Raw genomic sequence first — 20,349 nt, 5'->3', positions numbered from 1 at the left:
CTAGGTCAAACTTAGACATTTGGAAATGGATAGAGGGAATGGTAGTACATTATTGTGAGAGAAATTAACAGTACTGAATTGTATGTGAATGTGGTAGAAAGGGGAAGGTCAGAGCCATGTATGTTACCAGAAGGAAAGCTGGAGGTTAAAACATGGGAATGTATAACACAGTGAAACTTGCAGGGACATTGATTGTGATTAACTGTATAAATATTAAAAAGTTCTTTCATGAACTAGAACAAATGTACATCACTATTACAAGGAGTTACTAATAGAGGGGTATATGGTAAAAATGTACCTATTGCAAACTATAGACTATAGTTATCAGTAATATCTTAATCATCTTTCATCAGCAGTAACAAATGTACCCCACCAATACTGTGGGCCAGTAATGGGGAGGGAGAATAAAGAAATATGGGAGGATTTGTGTTTTCTTTTTTCTTTTTATTTCTTTTCTGGAGTAATGAAAATGTTCTGTAATTGATCATAGTGATGTATGTACAACTATGTGATGATACTGTAAGCCATAGATTGTATACTTCAGATGGTTTGTATGGTTTGTGAATATATCTTAATAAAGTTACATCAAAGAAAAAAATAGTTTTAGCCACAAATTCAAGGAGTTAATGTATGTTGGCATTTGTGGGAAATGGAAAAAAGTATTTTGATCAGATGATAGCTTTTTAAAAATTATATTTAAATTCAGAAATAATTTTTTTCATTGTTTAAATTTTCTCAGGACTGATGTTTCCGTATTTGGAATATTTTTCTGACTGTGTAGCATATATGTATATCAGTGTGCTGTTTCAATAAGTTTTATCTATGTATACAAACTTCAAGGTTCTGAGGAAGAAATAGTATTAAATTTAAAGACTTCTTTTCCCCTGAGATGAGTTCACTTACTTGGAGTATGTAGATTGAAAATTATAAATGTGCAGTGAAGCAGGAAGAAGGAGAAAGCTCTTGGCATCAGATACTTCATATTTGTTAAAATAGTTGATATTTTTAGGCTCTTGGGGTATCCAAACTTACGAATAAATAGCATGTTGTACCTATTTTAAAAATAACTTTTCTATGAGTGATAGTTTTGTGAGTGCATCCTCCTGGTGTCCTGGGGCACTTCCTCCAAGTTGGGCTGACTTTGCAGTTCTCATTGAGAAGATAACTGCAAGCATTCATCAAGCACTGTCTAAATCCTAGGAAGTGTACTGGCTAATTTAATCTCAGCACCCCTATGAGGAAGGTACTATTATTTTTTACAATTTTACAGAGGAAACAGGGACATAGCTAAGGATGTGGTGGCACTGATCGTCAACCCAGGAAGTCTGGCTCCAGCTTGGCTCTCAACCTCTAACACTGTTCTGACATGAAGAATGATAACCAGATTTTTTTTTTTTTGAACACCAACTTTAAAGCGCTATGTGTTTTATCTCATTTAATGTCCCAGCTAGCCCAAATACTATGTTTATCTTCCTTTTAAATGAGGAAATAGGTTTAGGTAATTGGCTTGTCCAGAGTCTTACAGTGCTGAAACAAGCTACTCCAACCCGGATGTCAGCCCTTAATCGCCTCACCGATCTGCCTCATGAATCCTTTGCAGGAAGATAATTTTTTTTTTTGGTTTTCATGAGCACTTCATGGTTTAGTTTAACAGTTATTTAAAACTGTATGAAGTTGGAATTTAGCTTATGGCTTCCTTATGTTTATTCATCTTCTTTTCTGTGCTTTTTTTAGCCAGTGATGCCACAGAAGTGTGTTTTCATGCTTAAAGGTACAGTTGAGAAAGCTGAAGCTGGTCCTTCAGACCTTTGCAGAAAACCTGGGTTACTTACTGTTTGGAGAAATTTTAATGAAAGATTGCTAATTTTCTTCTGGGGTCAGGCACAATAGGCTAAAGAAATTGCTTTTGACTGAGGGAGGATGCTGTTAATCTTTATTGTCAAGCATTGTGGTACAAATTCTATGAAATATCAGAGTATAAACTAAATTTATAATGAAGTTAAAAGAAGAAAACCTTAACCAAAATCTTAAAATAACACTAGTTTCTTTGATGTTTATCTTGTAGTAATTTACAGCAGAATTCGGTTTTACTTATTCACTTTGTATTGAATTAATAGCTGTCAGTAAGTAGTTGAATTAATTCATTGATTTTTAATTCTTATCCCCAGCATGTTTAGGGTATTGATATTCCAATTCTGGATAACAATGCACTGCAAAACATGATGTGCATAAATTACTACTTTTCAAACATTCAGAATACAAAAAATATACTGAATTATTCTGATAATATCAGAATAAAAGTATTCTGAAAATACTTTAGATTTTATTCTAAGTCCATTCTTAAGAAAATTGAATTAAAATTTTCATAAATACCAACCAGAAGATGCCCAATTGTTAGACCACAGAATAAACTAGAATTTACTCATAGCTTACCTTAGAAGGTATAATCATTTTATTTCCTCTTTTAGCCTTCCCAACATCAAGTTCCCTAGTAGTCTCATCAGTGCCTTTGTAGCTCACCACCTCCACACCTTACTTTCTCCTTGTTTCCATGAAAATAGTACAGATTTTACTTTTCTCCATTCCAAATGACAACCCCTCTCTTAAAAGCTGGATCTTAATGGTTCTTTGCTTTGTAGTAACATGCACCAGAAAAAACCCTACTACTGAAATATGCATTCAATTTGAGACCCACTAAATTCCCCTTTCAGATGGTCTCTGGTGACTCAAAGATGGAATCTTCCAGATTTGACATCAGAAAATAGCTGTGGGCATTGTGAATGTAACTTTGATTGTTCTTCTCACGGAAGGAAGCTGTGCAATTATTATTGTTGGTGTCAGAAAGAAAGTGGGGTTCAGATTGCTTCAGATTTCTCATTATTAATGAGAAAATTTGGAATCTTCCCAAAATATTTCCAGGGGACAGTGATAGGAATGTTCTTTAGTGCACAGAGCTGAGCTTAATTTACAAACCTAACTGAAAATTTCTCTAATGTTGTATGTGAATATGGTGAATACCATTATTATACACAGTGTGGTTTTGCTGTGTGGGCTCAGGGTTATAATTACTCCCTTAGTACTGTGTGTAAATTCTTGGGGGTTCCATATGCTATCATTTAGCATCATGGATTTTTGTTTGAAAATGACTTTTATGGAGGTATTTTTCATTTCGCTCTTAAATAAGGAAACAATAAACCCTCAGGAAAAGCAACTTTCATTTTGATTAAGAGCTCTTGGTTTTAAGCATTTGTACTTTTGGCTTGAAACCACAGGCTTATGCATCGGGGAGTATAATTTTAAGATAATGATAGTATAGTACCTAAACCATATTTTTATCAGATAATTAGTTTAATATTTTTTTTCATTGAAGGAAAACTTCCCCAAAATACTTGAAAAATTTCTAGGGTCATATGGTTTCTTTTCCAGTGAGTAATGGCTGATGGTGCTTGAAGAGTCAGGAGCATTCAAGTTCAGCTGCTTCTCTAAACAAGCCCTTATCAGTTAACCTCTTTGGTTCTCTTTCTTTTGCCTATAAAGTGTGAAGATATAGCTTCTTTAAAATAAAATATTGTATGGATTATGGACAGGTGAACATAACATTGCATGTCTGATGCTTCTTCCCTTTTATTAAAAATAACATTGAGCTCTTACTTCTTGACAGGTTAAAGGCCTTATAAGTGCATCACACATATTTAATCACCCTATGAAGTAGGTACATTTTAAGTCTGAGAGAATGGAGGCTTTGAGAGCATAAGTCATTTGATCAAAGCTGGTGGACAGCAGAGCTGGGATTTACACTTAGGTCCAATTCCAAGCCCCATATTGTTAATCATTATGCTGTGCTTCTTAGATTTGACACATATTACAAGAGTGTTTTTAATCCATCTTAATTTGGGGCATGTTTAACTTTCTATGGGGTGATTTCTCTCTTCCATCCGTATACTTTTCTATATTTCTAAAGCCTGAGGAATTGAAAGAACTTTTGTTCTACCGTATGTTTCATTCTATAAACAGTCCCAGACCATTTGGAAACCCACATCATTTTTGAAGCGAGCACTAGTTTTCAGATCCTTTCCTTCTCAGCACATTCTGTGCTCTCTTTGTGTAAGGATGGCAAAAATGGAAGACTTAATGGTGTTGAACGTTGTAGCCCAGTTTTGTTAAAGGGAAGAAGGTTGGTTTAGGGTTTAGGAGATTGGGGTTCTAGTTCTGCCTCTGAGGCTGATTCTCATATGGAGCAAATTACTAATTGTTTTGCCACTTTGTTATTGTACAGTAAAAACTTAAATATGCAAAAAGCATTTAGGGTGATAGAAACAAAGTGTCTCTGTGTCAGCAATTGTAATAGCTGCAAGTGGTTATTGGAACTAGACTTAAAGCAAAATAATTTGGGGCTTAGTGTTGCTTTATGAGGGCCGATTTAAAAAAATCAGAATTCAGGCAGCTTGTTAAATGCTTTTAATATCATTAGGCTTCACCTTAGCATAATGCTAGCTAGACTCAGGGCACTGCAGCTAGATATGGGGCTTGCTGCAGGGAAATGATCAAATTACTATCAGACTTATTTTGTGGTAACAGTGATTCTCAAATGCCTGTACTGTATCTATCAATTAAGTCAAACTATAGGAATGTTACCTCCTCTGAGCTGTGTAGAAGGAGACAAAGTAGGGGAGGAAAATTGGGTTTGTGAAAATTAGTGTACTACAGTGGAAGAGAAGAGGAATGAAAGAATTTCATGGGAAGTGAGGCTCAGTAAGGTCATGCAAAAATCCTGAGAGTTTCATTATGAATAAGGTATGTATTAGTAGAGTCAGCTGCTGAGGGTATTCTGTGAATTAACCAAATTGAGAATGCCATGTTCTTGAACTGGGCCAAGTGCAATGTAAAGATTTAAGGCAGCTGGCACTGCCCTGCTCTGTCTGGAACACAGTGAGCTAGGGGGAGAATGGCTTGAGAGATTATCTGCAAACATCTGGAAGTATAGATTTATTTCTCCAAGGTGTGTAGGTGTGTGTCTGTGTGTGTGTGCATGCGCGTGCGGGTGTGTGTGTTTCATGGTGGGGGAGAGGAAGGTTTGGGGTTGGGGGTTCTGGTAAACTCATAGCCTTTAACAGTTATTATTTCACTCTGCATTTTCAGCATTTCTCAAACTGTAATCATTCACACGATGCCTTCAGGAATTTTTGCCATATCTATTTATCATCTTTATGTTTTTTAAACTTACTTTTAAATTTCCATGAATTTAAAACAGGAGCTTTATATATCTTTTGAAATCTCAGGTTTGATGTGCTAGTTATAGTTTTTCCTAATGCAAATTGAAATAAGTACATAAAATTAACATAAAAGCTCACCACCTAAAATTATTTAAAGAAATACACTTTTTATCTAATTTTAACTCCTCTCCTTACAGAGTGGGAAGACACAATGCCAAAGATGAATGGTTGAGGGAAAATTCCAAAGACTGGAAATAGGGGTTTATCGGTGGAATTTTCTGGACAGGGTTAAGATGATGGATGGGAATTAGGTCTCCCTTTAGATTGTCAGCCGAAAGCAAATTCAGTTAGTCGTCAGTTTAGTTCAATTTCCTTCCTTCCTCCCTCCCTCTCTCCCTCCCTCCCTCCCTCCCCCTCCCTCTTTCTCTCTTTCTTTCAACTATTGAATATTTTTTAAGTTATGTAAGTTTCTAGACTTTGTGAATGTTTTCGTCCATTAGTTTCCTAGAAAATTTTTTACTGGAAAATCCCAAACTTGTCTCGGCTTCCAATAAGGGGGAACAAAGTTTCTCCTTGCTCAATTGAGTGATGAGATCTACTTTACCAGTTCCTAAGCCTAAGAGTGTAGTTCAGTTTAAACAGCATTGATGAACCCCCTTTTATTTGCCAGGCACTGTGATGGAAAAATGAAGCTATGGTTTACGCCTTCTCTGAGGCATGTATTATACATCACTGAAACTGTCTAATGTTATACAGCTGTGTGGCATATACAGGAGACATCAACTCTCTGGGTGTTTCAACAAAGGTTTTAGTAGCTGGGAGAGCAGTGGAAGGCTGGGCACATTGAATGGAACCTAAGGAAGGCAACAGGCAATTTGTGCCCCCGGAGGAGCTGTGGCCCTTTCTCTCAGGCAGTCTTCACAGGTGATTCTTCAGCAGAATTTCCTTGGGTTCTGCAATGGCCATTATGACATTCCAACAAGAATTGTTTTAAATGTGTGATTAACTCACAGCAATAAAAGGGAACCATCAAGAATAGTTGGCACTGTCAGATGGCATCATTCCCAAAACAACAAGTTAATGAGGTTCTGTGCTTTGGGATCCCCTCTTCTGTTTAAATATACTCAGACCCAACCTACATAACTGGAAGCAATGGGGCAGAAGTGGCCGGGATCACAGTATGAGTTCTGTTGGTGTAGGCATGTAGACCCTGTGGTGTGAGGGCCTCTCTGGAGCAGCTCTGACTATGTCAGTGACTCAGTCCTGGGTAGGAGGGGAGGTATGCACAGGGCAATGAGAAAGAGAATTAAAAACCTCAGGCTTAGCAACCCTTAGGAAATGTGGGAACAGAATCTGAGATGGAGAAATTCCAGTCTCCACACATCCTCTCATCCATCCTCCCAAGGCCATCCCGCTACCTACCCATGACTTGCACTCCTTGCACATTCAGAAACCAGTAGTTGAGAGAAGATGTCTTCAGTCCCATGCATGTGTTGGTCAGTTGAAGGAGAAACTTCGAACCTTATTCTGGGTGCCGAAAACCCTAACAATGCTAATGCTAATTACACTGATAAAGACTGCACCCAATCTTGGACTTCTGGGGATTTATTTTACTTACCCACACAACACACACACACAGACACAGACACACACACACAAACACACACACGTTTTTTTAAACAACACACATTATTAGCAGTATTGTTCTCTGAAAAAGGGAAGAGAAAGAACCCCTGGGGAAACTGAGTATTACTTCAGTCCCAGCCACATCCCGGTTGCCAGAGCCCACACCCCTCCTCAGGCGTAACCACAGAAGACTATTTCTTTTGGCTGGGTCTCTGACCTTGAAGGATCCAGCCAGTCGCCTTGAAGCTTTGGGTGCTAGACAAAATACCAGCCGAATCCAAGAGTGATTTCTGTTTTACAGGTTTTATTTAGCATGGCTAAATTAAAAAATTTTTTTAACCCGTCACAAGTTATGCTCTTGAAATAAGTTAAAAACACTTCACAAAACCACTGTCATGGTGTTTTCTTATATCTAGTCTAAAGCACATTTAGAAATATAAAGAATACCAGAATTTAAGGGAGCATCCCGCCTTTCTCTTGAAAATGCAGCAAGGTAAGAAGGTGGCTTGAGCTGTGTATGTATTAAATTCTTAGTTTTCTCCCTTCTGAATGTGACAAGGTGGTTCTTCCTTGGGAAAATAGTTTGCGTTCATCTTGGGAGGTTGATTCTTCTCCATCATTTTCTCCCTTTAATAACCCAAAACTACTGTTCGTTATTTACATAAAACTGTCTTTTTCTGGTCTGTTTCCTGTAACCTTTCCCCTCTTAAGAATTTTAAGAATTTCCTGATTTTCCTCTGGGAGATTTTATGCCCGCTTTATCCCAGATGTAGGACATAGACTAGGTTGAGGTTTTTCCCCCACTAATGTTCTTACATTTGAAAGACATTCCTTTAACCTTTGAGCAAATCTACCACTGAAAAGAGGTTTTTAGGAAAATCAAGTAGTTAAGAAAATATGTGAGTTTGGCTTAAGTTTCTGACTTGCTGAAAGACACCAGAATCCATATGCAAAATGAAAAAGTAGACAGTAGTATCAGATAATAAGGGGAAAATGTACACGTGTTATTTTAGCTTTTTACTTGTGTGATTTTATTTTCTGAATGAGGATGTGTCAAACTGTTTGGTCCTGTGACCCCATGTCTCGTCTTTGCACATATGCTGTCCGCCCAGGGTGAGCGTGGGTGTGGCAGGTGTTTACCTGGCCTTTGTCTTCACAGCCTTCACCTTCGGCCCCTGCAAAGGAGACACTTAATTGTATGCATAATATTTTATCTGCTTATATTCTTATAGATGTGTTACTTCTAATTCCTTTTACAGAATGGGGAATGTTAGGAAGGTGGGAGGAGTTAGGGTGAAAGAGTCCACATTAAGAAATACAGGATTTTCCATTTTTTTTTTCCATAATGTCCATTTAGATTCCCGAGACATTTCACCACATGCTTTTGGTTATTGTGGTCTACGTTTTAACGTCTAAAAAAATATAAAATCTAAACTTTTTTGCATGACAAAATGTGAGGAGAATGCCAAGGAGAGTTTTTGTCCCTGACTTGAACAAATATTACATTGATTCCAGAAATCTAAGGTTCTGTTTCCCACAAATGAATGTATCTGATGTACATTACTTAGTTTTATAAAATCAGAACTTATTAAGTTTACTAAGTTTTCTCAAGTGCTCTTTCTTCCTAGATCAAGTTTTGGTCACATTCAGAATACCTAAATTCATTAGCTTTATTTTTCAATATTGAGTCCTTTTCCAGTAGTGTCAGTTTTGTAAAAACTAGGTCCCTGCCTACTCTATGTTTCCTACTATGCTATGCTCCGTTGACTGACGTGTCCTTTTTTCTCTCTCCTATAGGATCTTCCAAAGATGGTTTGGCTTCCTTGGAGATTTGGAGATCTGATGCCACGATGAGGACTCACACACGGGGGGCTCCCAGTGTGTTTTTCATATATCTCTTTTGCTTTGTGTCAGCATACATCACCAAGGAGAACCCAGAAGTCATGATTCCCTTCACCAATGCCAACTACGACAGCCACCCAATGCTGTACTTCTCCAGGGCTGAGGTGGCGGAGCTACAGCTCCGTGCAGCCAGCACACATGAGCACATCGCCGCCCTCCTCACCGAGGCTGTGCACACCATGCTCTCCAGCCCCTTGGAGTATCTTCCTCCCTGGGATCCCAAAGAGTACAGCGCCCGCTGGAACGAAATCTATGGAAACAACCTGGGTGCTTTGGCAATGTTCTGTGTGCTGTATCCTGAGAACATTGAAGCCCGAGACATGGCTAAAGACTACATGGAGAGGATGGCAGCGCAGCCTAGTTGGTAGATTTTTGTCTTTTTCTTCTTACTGTATTAACTCTGCAAGTTCAAGAAATGAAACCATATTCAGATGAAATCTCAGAGGGCACATTTTTCACATACTTGTTTCTATGGGGAGTTGGAGGGAAGGTTACTTGTTTCAATTGCCAGTGGCTTGTGAGTGGTCCAGAGTTTCAGAAGACCTGGTTATGTCCATGTTTAAAGTTAGAAGGAAAATATTTAGAAACACCCTAACCAAGGAAAAAAATAATTTGCTGAATTTAGTAAACAGCATCCTCTGGATTGTTGAGCATTCTTTCCCCCTTGTTGAATAAGCATATGTTGTCATCATCTAGAGTTAGGGTTTGTTTGACCCCAAAGTAGCTGAAACATTTTGCCAGCAACAGATTTCAGCCAGTTAGGACATATTTGCATTTTATGACGTTGAGGAGCTATAAGTCAGCCTTGGGGGATTGACTGGCATTTTATAAATAAGATTCTATCCATTAGCCAGCAAATTGCCCAAACTTGTGGAAAAACCAATGGTGTAGAGTAATTGTATGAGGAATCCTCATTATGTAACCGTTTACTGCCAGAAGTTCAAGATTTGAGAACAAATTTCCTGTCCTTTTTTGATTACCTTAAGTTTACTTTATTTGTTTATGATTATGCCCCCAACTGCTTCCAAAACAGATATGGAATGAATTTGCTAAACTATGGGTGCTTTCACTTAAAATGTGTTCTAATACACATTCATAGTTCACTTACACTAAAAAAAAAAATTGCAAACTATATGATAATGAAAAAAATGTGACTTAAAGGGCTGGAGAGAGCTCATTCTTTAATGCTTAGATAATCAGTGTATGCATTTAGTGCTGTGATGAATTATGTCTTGTAGCTGTCACAAGGGTGAAGAGTGGTGGCAGGCAAGTTTCCCAGTAAATTTCTACCAGTATGGTTAAGAATACTGTGTGCTTCTAGAGTTTGAAAGACTTTCTGGAATTTCTTAATGAAAAAGAATTGAAAGGAACTGAAAAGTGTGGGACAAATTGCCATTAAATCCATATCATAGGTGATTTTTTAAGGCTTATTATTTGTTAGGTATACATAGTAACTTTGAACGTTATGATATTTTAGGTTGAAAAGAACCTTTTTATTTTGGTTTGTTTCCATGATTAGCTATATAGGCAGCCGTTTCTGACTTTGACTCTGACTTTTGACTAACTGATTGTATTCTGTCCCTGGCACCAAGAAAGAAAATAAAAGATATAAGGAAATTTATTTGATATTTGAACTACGAGTTCAAGTATTATAGTAACTCACTTGATATTATAGAATCAATTAGGTAAAAATGGCAACCATGTTTACATTATTTAGAAAAAATCCTTTGCTGTCTATAAGGACTTTTTTAAGGGTTCCTGTTGTTTTAAATAAATTTGGGGATTTTGGCAGATTAAGATATTGATGAAAATGTTCTAGAGAGATAGTTATTGCTAAGTCATCTATTTCATCTCATAGAAGAGTAACCAACTATGAAGGAGTACCATTTTGATGATATTTTAATATAAATACAATAATGGTAAGAGACTTGCAATTTTATGCAGGACTTATGCAATTCTATTATTATAGTGTAAAGCATTCAGAAATATAAATACCAACTAGAATGCCTGCTGTCCTTAGAGAGGAGTAGACCCCTTCCATGTAAAAGAAGGAAAATAACTTCAAATTAAAATGATAATTTTGACATGGTTACTACAAGTTCAGATTTACTGATTATTGGAAACATGTAGAAATTTATTAGAGGACTAGTACTTTATTCATGACAGTATTGATAACAATAGGAATAACTCTATGCCATTAATCAGTGACCCAAAAAGCCAATCTGTGACTTAATAGAGCTAAGCACTTAACTTCTTTCTTTCAACCTCCAGGAAGCTGAAAGTCAGAAATTGAGGATTTACCTTTACATCCAGTTCCTAGTTCCAGAGGTGATATTGACATAAAAAGCATAAAAAGTTGAGCTACCTGAACATTTTGTCTTGATACTGTTGTTAGGTAATTCTTTTTAATGATTTTATAGAAATTTTAACTTAGATTTAACAATCCCTAGACTTTTAAATTTTCACTTAGATTTGTGGTTGAACATAATTCCTTTTATCTTTTAATTTTTATTCTAGTAACATATGTATAACCTAGAATTTCCCCTTTTAACCACATTCACTTATATAATTCAGAGCTGTTAATTATATTCATAATGTTGTGCTGCCATCACTACCACCTATTACCAAAACTTTACAGTCAACTCAAATAGAAATTCTGTGCAATTTAAGCATTAACTCCCCATTCCTACCCCCAACGCAGCCCCTGGTTGCTTGTATTCTAGATTCTGACTCTATGAATTTCCTTATTCTGATTATTTCAAATCAGTGAGCTCATGCAATATTTATCCTTTTGTGTCTGACTTATTTCACTCAACATGATGTCTTCAAGGTTCATCCATTTTGTTGCATTAATCAGAATTTCATTAAAAATTTTTTTTTTCTTTATTAGAGAAGTTGTGCAATCATACATAAAATACAGGATTCCCATACACCACCCCACCACCAGTACCTTGCATAGGTGTGGAACATTGGGTACAATTGATGATAGCACATTTTTATAACTACTCTTAATTAAAGCCCATGGTTTAACTTAGGGAGAATTTCATTCTTTTTAATGCTGAATAATGTTCCATTGTATGTATATACCACATTTTGTTTATCCATTCATCAGTTGGTTTATCCATTCATTGGTTGATGGACACTTGGGCTGCTTCCATCTTTTGGCAATTATGAATAATGCTGCTGTGAACACTGGTGTGTAAATATCTGTTTAAGTCCCTGCTTTCAATTTTTTGGGGTATATATCTTATAGTGGGATTGAAACATATTTACTTTCTGGCAACTTAAAAGGCTGTTAAATGTTTTTGCATATCATCTCCTCTGTTTAACTTGCTCAACTAGATCATATCCGTACTATATGCAAGGAAGAATATTGTAGGTGTTGTCATTGTCTTAGGATATAATTCACTTATAATTGATTTCAGAAAATAAAAGGCTAGTTCTTGTTTACAAAATTGATCAACAATTGGTATTGAGAGATTTTTTAAAACTTCCCAAAATGGCTTTCTCAGACTGAATACATTTGCCATTTTTCTTAATGAGCATTTCTACTCTTTTGGAAAACCAGTAACTAAATTGTATTCTTTCGTTTTTTCACTCAATCGAGGCATTGTTGAGTATCTGCCGTATGTTATGCACTGTGCTGGGGTGCTGGGGATTCAAAGATGAAGAAACATCCCAGTACTTTTATAATTTGCAAGCAGGGTAAGGAGTGCAAACATTGGGTATTTGAAACGTAGTTAGGGGTATCTCCTCTGCTTAGAATTGAGTGTAAGGATCATTTAAAAAGAGGCCTCATTAGTTTTTGCTCATGACTTCCTTGAAGGTTTGTATCATGCTGTCCTCTAGTGGTAAAAAACAAAACAAAACAAACAAACAAACAGGCAAAAAAAAAAACAAAAAAAACCCACACTGACTCTGGATTCATACTGCCTGGGTGTGAATCCCTACTCTCCATCTCCGCTATGTTACTCCAGACAAATTTACTTAATTTGTCTGATCCTTAGTGTCCTCATTTGTAAAATGTCAATAATAAAAGTATGTGCTTCATAGGATTGTTATGAGGATTAAATGAGATACTTAGTGTGAATTACTTATCACAGTTCCTGTCACATAGTAAACCCTAAATAAATAATAGTAATACTTATTATTGTTATTTTTATTTCACTTAGCACTTAGATCCTGTTCAGTTCATTATTTGGTATTTGGGGGCTCTAAGGAGTTAGTATTTGCTTACAGTTTATTTGGGGATTTTACTCATCTCTGTTCAAACTGCTGTCAAAACTAGAACATCTGTTTATCTCATAAAATTTTCTTTTTGGCTTTCTTCCATTAAAACATTCAGTGATGGGCCCTTTCTTTATGCATACAGGAATGTAATTGTAACAATAGTTAAGGAAGCTTGGGGAAAAGTAACAATGATGTTTCTTTTGTCTGGTATTTTAAAACAAGGACATATGAAATATACAAGCATGCAGATTTATTAATATTATTCATTTTATTTGAGTAGTAAATAAAGAGCTCAAATGTTATATTTATTCAAGAATCTTGAGCCATTGTAAAAGAAAAGTTAAATGGGAAATATCTAATCATACTGATCTTGTTATATGTCCATCTGATATAATGTACTACAAATTAGAAAGGGAACTGATAGATTGATGATGATGATGGTAGTGGTGATTAAAAAATAGCACCATGAGAAACTTCTTTCTTCTTTTAGCACTGTAATTTTGTGTCTGAGTACCCAGACGAATGGGCATCCCAGAAAGATGAGACATGTTGATGTGCTGGGTCAGCCCTTGCAGAACTACCCACATCCTCCCTAGAGGCTCTCTCCTTTTTTCTTCTCCCTTCTGCTAATGCTCATATATTCTCTATAAGATAACAATATTAAAGAGTAATTTAGGTTTACTTAAAAGTTAGTTCTAAAAATAAAATTTAAAAAGATTATTTTAACCTAATATAATGATACATTATTTTCATCATCTCCAATAATGTCTTTTGTTTTTAACCTTTGAATTAAAAATTTTTTCCTTATAGATTATATCTTCCAAATGAGAGCTAGAATTGGGTTGTAGTTGGACCTGTGTTGTATAAAAAGCTTGATTAGAACTTAATATAAACCATTTTCAGATGTTTTACTGAAGTGAGATCGTAAATGCAAAGCTGGTAATAAAAGAAAATGCATTTTATAGCACTTAAAGTAAATTCCATTTTGAGTTATCAGCTAAGATGTTCATTCACTCAGGCAAGTTTTGTGTAGCCAGTTGGCACATGGGGTATCATTTATAAGTGGTGGCTTTCTGCATTCAATCCCAACACACTTTAAAAAAAAAAAGAACTGGACTCCAAATAACTAAAATCCTCCATTGTTTTTTTTTTCTCCTCTAGAGCTTGCTTGAACTTTAAGATAGGAAAATTACAAAAACAGTGCTTGATCGAGACTTAAAACTTTTCTTTTTCTAAAAAAATCCACTTTCAGGGTGAGTTTTCGGAGTCAGCACATATTATACTACCTTCCTAAAATTTTCATAATATGCATGTGTATTTTTATTTACACATTTGTACTTCTAACAATACCTTTTCCCCCAAAAGATTAAGGAAGCATAAAATACAATGTTCTTATTAGGATTAGCTGGGAAGGAAAAGGGGGAGGGAAGAGTGGGGCATAGATTGGATTAGTAATAAAACAGTTGCTGAGAGGTATCTTCCATACCATGAGTGGGCCACAAATCTGGCCCTGAATTTTCTACTAACAAAGAAAGTAAGCTTGGTCAGCTTTTGAAACTTAGGGCCATGAGATTAAAAACAGTTCAGTTACACAATAGAAAAACTGCTCTTGACCCAAGGATCTAAAAGAAATTTCTCTTGGGACTTGCCCAAAGAACCCACACCACATTCTCCTTACAGTGCATTTGTGATGAGTTGCACGGCACTGCTCTTCACCCCACGCTAGTCTGACAGCAGGACCACGTCCGTTTCGCTCACGCGTGTATCTCCCACCAGCACTTAGCATGGCTTTGGCATCCAGTCAATTTATGCCGAGTGAATGAATGAATATTACAGCATCTCTTGAGGGAGGTTCACTAAAGCCTGGATCAACTAGGTGGGAGGGGATGAGTACAGTTCAGTCACAGGTCACTTTTTTTGTTTGTTTTGTTTTTGTTGTTTGTTTTTGTTTGTTTTGTGTGTGTGTGTGTTTGTGTTTTTTTTTTTGTTTTTTTTTTTTGGCCTTTTTCTGTTCTTGCTTACTCCTACAGTGGAATTTTGTGTTTGTAGAAAAATGAAATGACTGCCTCTCCATCAGTCTCCCCATTGTGGGTCTCAGCTGAGCTCTTGGCATGCCTCAGCAAGTTCTTGCAGAGATCTGCTGTAGCTGGAAATGAACAAAACCAACAAACAAACCGAGAAAACACATTCAGATAATTATTGGAAAACACTACAGGCCCTGAATCACTTGAGAAAATGCTGTTACGTTTACCATATTTGACTTACTAATATGGGGAGATGAATGCATTTAAAAAGGATTATAACAGAAAGGATTTGTGGTTTAAACTCCAGTTAGTGAGATACAGTTATTTATTGTAATTTCCAAGCAGCAGTCTTTTCAAGGCTTTCCTCTAGGTTGTAAACCCCAGGGAATGGGCCTGGCATAGTGGTTTTTGGAGTCAGATCTGCACTGCATCTTGCCTTTGCCATTTTATTAGCCACACATACTTTTCCAGGTTCCTTGAACTCTAAATACCTTAGTTTCTTCGTCTATAAAATGTGGTAATTCCTCCCAGGTAAGGTTGTTCTAAGGATTAAAGGAAATAATGCATGTAAAGTTAGTTCTTAGCGTTACGCACTTGGCACATAGCCTTGCTAAAAAGTTTGGTTTTCCGACACAAAAATGGGAGTGAATACTCAGCTTTATTCTTGCTAAGTTTCTTGATATGCAATACTTGGTTTTACCTACTCTCTGTCTCTCTGGAGTTGTGTTTTTGAGAAGTATTTGTTGTGAATCATTTTGCCCCCCTTTCTTTATAGTATTTTTTGCTTACTTATCCCCAGACAGAAAATAAATCACAGAGGAAAGAAATTACTTCACTCTTGTGCTAGAGCCAGTCAGCTACAGGAAATCAGGAGAACTGAGTGAAACAAAGAAAGTTGAACTTTTGGGACAGAGGCTTAATTATATTTTTATTTGCAACAGACTGAGTATTAAATCCTTGCCGATGGATTGCAAACTTATGGATAATGACATCTGGGGGTGTATTTGCAGTCATAAAATAAGATAAAATTTAAAAATAAACAAATTTTGAAAAGAAAGTAAAAGGAAAAAAGAAAGGAAAATCTCTGGCATGATGAGATGAAACACTCAGATTCAGTACTGTACATTCCAAAATGAAGAATGACTGCCTTTTCCAGCTATTGCCTGCTGGGCTCTAAATGCCATTCTTACAGCTGTTTCACAGGCTTTTTACTTTCTAAATTGCAAGTTAAAAGCTGGGAACCCAAGGGGGAGGTCGCACATGGGCTCCACCACGTGGAGCTGCAGCCCTGTGAGTAAAACGATCAGGTTTTCCTCTCATGACATTGCAGTGACGAAGACTGGGAGGGCCGGCCCAGAATGCACCTGGAATCTATCAATGTGGGCTCCGTAAAACAAATGTGGGCTGTCAGAAAACCCAGGCCCCAGTTCCCCTCGGCTTACTCTCATTCATGCTTTTCCCTTCTCTTACTCTTTCCCCTCACTCTCTTTTTCTCTGTTCTTTTCATTCTGTGACCCAAGGAAATTTACCCCCTACCACCATCCCTCAGATCCATGGAAACAGAAGGCTAAAGTCACCGATGACTACAAGGCTTTTTACCATGGTCAGATTTTCTAGAATGTATAGAAACACGTGTTAGGAACCTGGCCCTTGGGGTTTCTCTTCTTGAAAGCATTTAATAGGCAGGTTGTTGCCAATGTCATCACAATTGGTGAGGACCCAAGAGGCCTCGGATGGAGGTCAGGTGGAAGTCCCCGAGGAGGAACCAAGTCAGAGGAGAAGGCAGGTGACCTGTGTTCTGTACTAACAGGCAAACTGTTCCTTTCCATTGGAAAACAGATGAGGGTTAAAGTACTTCTCATGCTTCTTTCTAATGAGAAGCTTAAGATATTTTATAACAACCATAATCATGTACAATTGAAAAGGAATCCACAGTTAACTTTGTGGGATCTGTGCCCTTCCTTGCCTTTTTCTTTTCCTTTTTCAGAAACTTTGTATTAGAAGTTGAAGTAATACAGGAAGAAAAATTATTTTTGGACATCAGATAAAAGGAAGTTTGGTTTAAAAGTTTCAGCATAATGTCAAATTATGCCCTAAGTTATAAAACAAGTTTTAGGACTTTTGAAGGCAGGGAGCAGAAAGGTGAGGTTTTGGTTAGAGAAGATAGGGAATGGGAATGCTGACCAGTTCCTGGGCAAGGAAGATTGGGAAGTGGGGGCTTCCTGCAGATTCCTCCTAGGGCTGGCTCTCAGGTCTCCGATGAAGATTAAAAGAAGTCAACTCTTTCTCCCTAGTTCCTCAAGGATTTGGCCTTTTGCAGCTTAAGCTAAATCTTTTCTTAAGAGGTAGAGGGCTACCTGATAACGTGGGGGACTTGGTGAAGAAATACTACTCGTTGAGTGAATCCATAATTGATCTGGTAAAACACAGCTCTCCAGTCTCATTTCTTGACATTCCCTGTTCTGTTTATAATTGCACATTTGTTTTTTCTTCTAGACAAAGTTCTTTGAGGGTGGGTCCATGATGGCTCTTAGCACAATGCCTTATCCAAAACCACATCACTCTTCCTGAATTCTAAGACCTTGGAAAGTTATCGATAAGGCTCTGCATTAGCCTCTCCTTCTGAGGGAGGTGCTACAATAGCTACATTTTATGGCTTCGGGTGTCAAATCTTGTTGTTCGTCGTACCAGCTTTCTTAGGCATCTTGACGCCAAAAAGGAGCCGAGTGGGTGTACAAGTACCGGGTCCTGCCATGAGCTGCCTTGCCCTGCAGCGGAGCCGCAGCATCCCCACCTGGGGAAGCTCCCCTTCCTTGCCTTTTTAAATGCAGGGTTTTCAGGGTTGCCTGAGGGAGCTGTGCTCAATGCCAGAGGAACCCTTTTCTCCCTTTCGATAGCACTCGAAGTCAATGGCCCCCAGCGCCGTGTGTACACACCAAGGAGACACAATATGGTAAGATCCATGCAGTCTTTACATCTGACTCTTAAATTTTTCTGATGTAAAAATTAGCAAGCATAAAGTTTAAATTTTGCATAGTCATTGTCCCACGTCCCAAGGGAAGATGTAAATTTGACAACTGTTGTGTATCTGTGTTCTATTTCAATGATGCTTCCCAATCATTTCTTAAAAGATGGCTTTATCTATTGGGTAAAATAACCATTCAATTTCCAACACCACTTAAGATGGAGGGTCTTGCCAACTTTAATTTCTTGCTAATACTGTATAGATATTTATAACTAGAGAAGAATAGTGGCACAGAAATGCTTACGGAATCTTTTACTAAGCCTACTACTTTAGGTTACCTTTTCTATCTTCAGAGCAGGCTTTTGCATCTTCGTCTCGTTCTGCCAGATCCTTTAAGGGAGCAGGTTTTAGCCATGCTTAACCAGCTTCTCTCCTTTATCTTTCCTTTTACTTTTCCATGGCAAACATGCTGGCTTAGGCAGGAGGGAGGACACACTGGCCAGAACCTTGCTTGTCCCACAGAAGCATTGGGGAGTCTTGGGGTTTACAGAGCTTTGTATGTAGGATGTTTGCAGAGGAGGAATCAGGCAGAGATACTGGTTAGAAGCTTGTAATATTACTCTCGGAGGGAAATGAAGATCACAATTAAATCAGTGGGAATGGGGGAAGAAGGAATGAATTTAAGAAACTTTCAGGACATGGAAACTACAAGGAGATTGAGTGGTTATAGGGCAATGTTTCTCAAAGTGTGATCCCATCATCAGAATCATATAGGGTCTCCCTAAAAAGACAGATTCTGGGCCCCACCCAGACTCACTGAATTAGGGTTTCATAGCGTAGGCCAAAGGACCTGCACTTTTAACAAGTTCCCCTATGATTCTGAGGCACACAAACATTTAATAGTAAGGGAGACTGTGTGTGTGTATATGTGTCAAGGGGTAAGGGGTTGGGACGGGGGTATATATGGAAACTTTGTACTTCCTGTATGATTTCTCTGAAAACCTAAAATTGCTCTACAAAAATTAAAAATTAAAAAAAAAATAGTAAGGGAGAGGGAGGTATGGATGGCCCTTGGTTTCTGTCCTGGGTGCCTGGTTAGATAGTGATGCCCAGATGACATACAGAGTATAAGAGGGGGAGTGGGTGTGGGAGAAAAGAGATGGTTCACTCTTTTACGTGTCTTTTTATGCCACTGTCTATTTCTGTCATCCCCTTTATAATCTCACTTTATAGGTCTACTGTCTATTAACATCACCAACTGTGTGGAGAGATGACTTCCAAAGACCTCTGCGCCTGTTGTCAATACAGGGGCTCATAGATTCCCTTAACAAACATCTTGATATATATTTATTAGTACAGCTTTTAGGACCTTCTGGCTGTATCTGCTAATTGTTATAAGTTCACCATCTTGCACTTGGACCTATGCTGTGGTGTTTGCACTGCTGCTTTCATACTCTTTACCTCTAGTCATTTTTCTCCTCCCTCCCATTTATTCTTCATTCTTGCTACTCTGAGGAATGCATTTTACTGTTGTTTGTGCCACTGTTTGAATGTGGATTGAGTCTTTCAAGAAAAGGTATGTTTAGTTGCGAAAAAGATCAGCCTGTTGTCACTGGTTGCCATAAAACATGGACCCATCCAGAGCTTACAGATTTTTTTAAAAGTATTTTTCCTAGAAATTTGTGATTTTATTATTTGAAAGCTTCTCACCTACAGAATCAATGTGCCGTCTCCCCAGTGGTCCACTGGGACAATGGGGACTGGCATTTTCAACTCTCCCCTGAGCCTGGGCCGTAATAAGTTTATAGTCCAGCCCTGAGCTGGCCTTTCTGCCTGCAGTGGTCCCAAACTCACCCTTCCTTTTCCTCTTTCTCTCCAACCTGACCCAAAATTCATGGTGCAAGTTAATTTCGCCTTCCTCCATGTTTTCTCTAGTCCCTCATCCCTCTCAGTTCTTACAGTTATCATTTTTCATGCAGCACATTTGTTTGCAATAGTAAATGTGTTGCTTACTGGGTTCTTGGAGCTGGAGTATAAGTCTTCAAGTTGCAGCCCAAGTGACAGTTCTTTCTAGAAACTACCTGATACTCCACCTTCTATCCCTTCCCTGGCCAATGTGAGTCAGATGCCCCAAGGACCTCATGGAGAGCTCTTTTGGAATATTTCGCCTGCACCAAAATTCTTGGTTGGTTGGTTTGCCTCCCACCAGTGGCATGTAAACTTATTGAGGGCAGCACCATCATCATGTTATACGTTTGAGTCCTGAGGGCCTAAAATAGTATCCCTGGCACAAAGAAAATAATAAATTATATTGAATGAATGAATGAATGGATGATCTCATTTTATCTGTGACCTAAGCTTGCCAGGTGCAGGAGTTGTGGGTTTATAC

At 37.7% G+C, this 20,349-nt stretch overlaps 1 protein-coding gene across 5 annotated transcripts in view; it reads left to right on the top strand.

Moving 5' to 3' along the window:
* Positions 1–249: 249 nt before the first annotated feature.
* The window catches only part of DSE (dermatan sulfate epimerase), a 49,660-nt gene continuing 29,560 nt past the window's right edge, over positions 250–20,349 (top strand). The window contains exons 1-2 of one of the 5 annotated variants that reach the window (XM_037842158.1): positions 250–8,035; positions 8,637–9,105. In XM_037842158.1, coding sequence (XP_037698086.1) covers positions 8,690–9,105 — 416 coding nt within the window. In that variant the 5' untranslated portion in view covers positions 250–8,035; positions 8,637–8,689. Of the gene's footprint in view, positions 9,106–11,012; positions 11,137–20,349 lie in introns of all 5 variants that reach the window. The other 4 variants (XM_037842159.1, XM_037842160.1, XM_037842156.1 and 1 more) reach the window with 4 other exon arrangements.

The sequence above is a fragment of the Choloepus didactylus genome, chromosome 7 (genome assembly GCF_015220235.1).
Source record: "Choloepus didactylus isolate mChoDid1 chromosome 7, mChoDid1.pri, whole genome shotgun sequence".
Classification (NCBI taxonomy): domain Eukaryota; kingdom Metazoa; phylum Chordata; class Mammalia; order Pilosa; family Megalonychidae; genus Choloepus; species Choloepus didactylus.
Note: the sequence above shows the minus strand (reverse complement) of the source record. Positions and strands in the feature narration are given on the sequence as shown.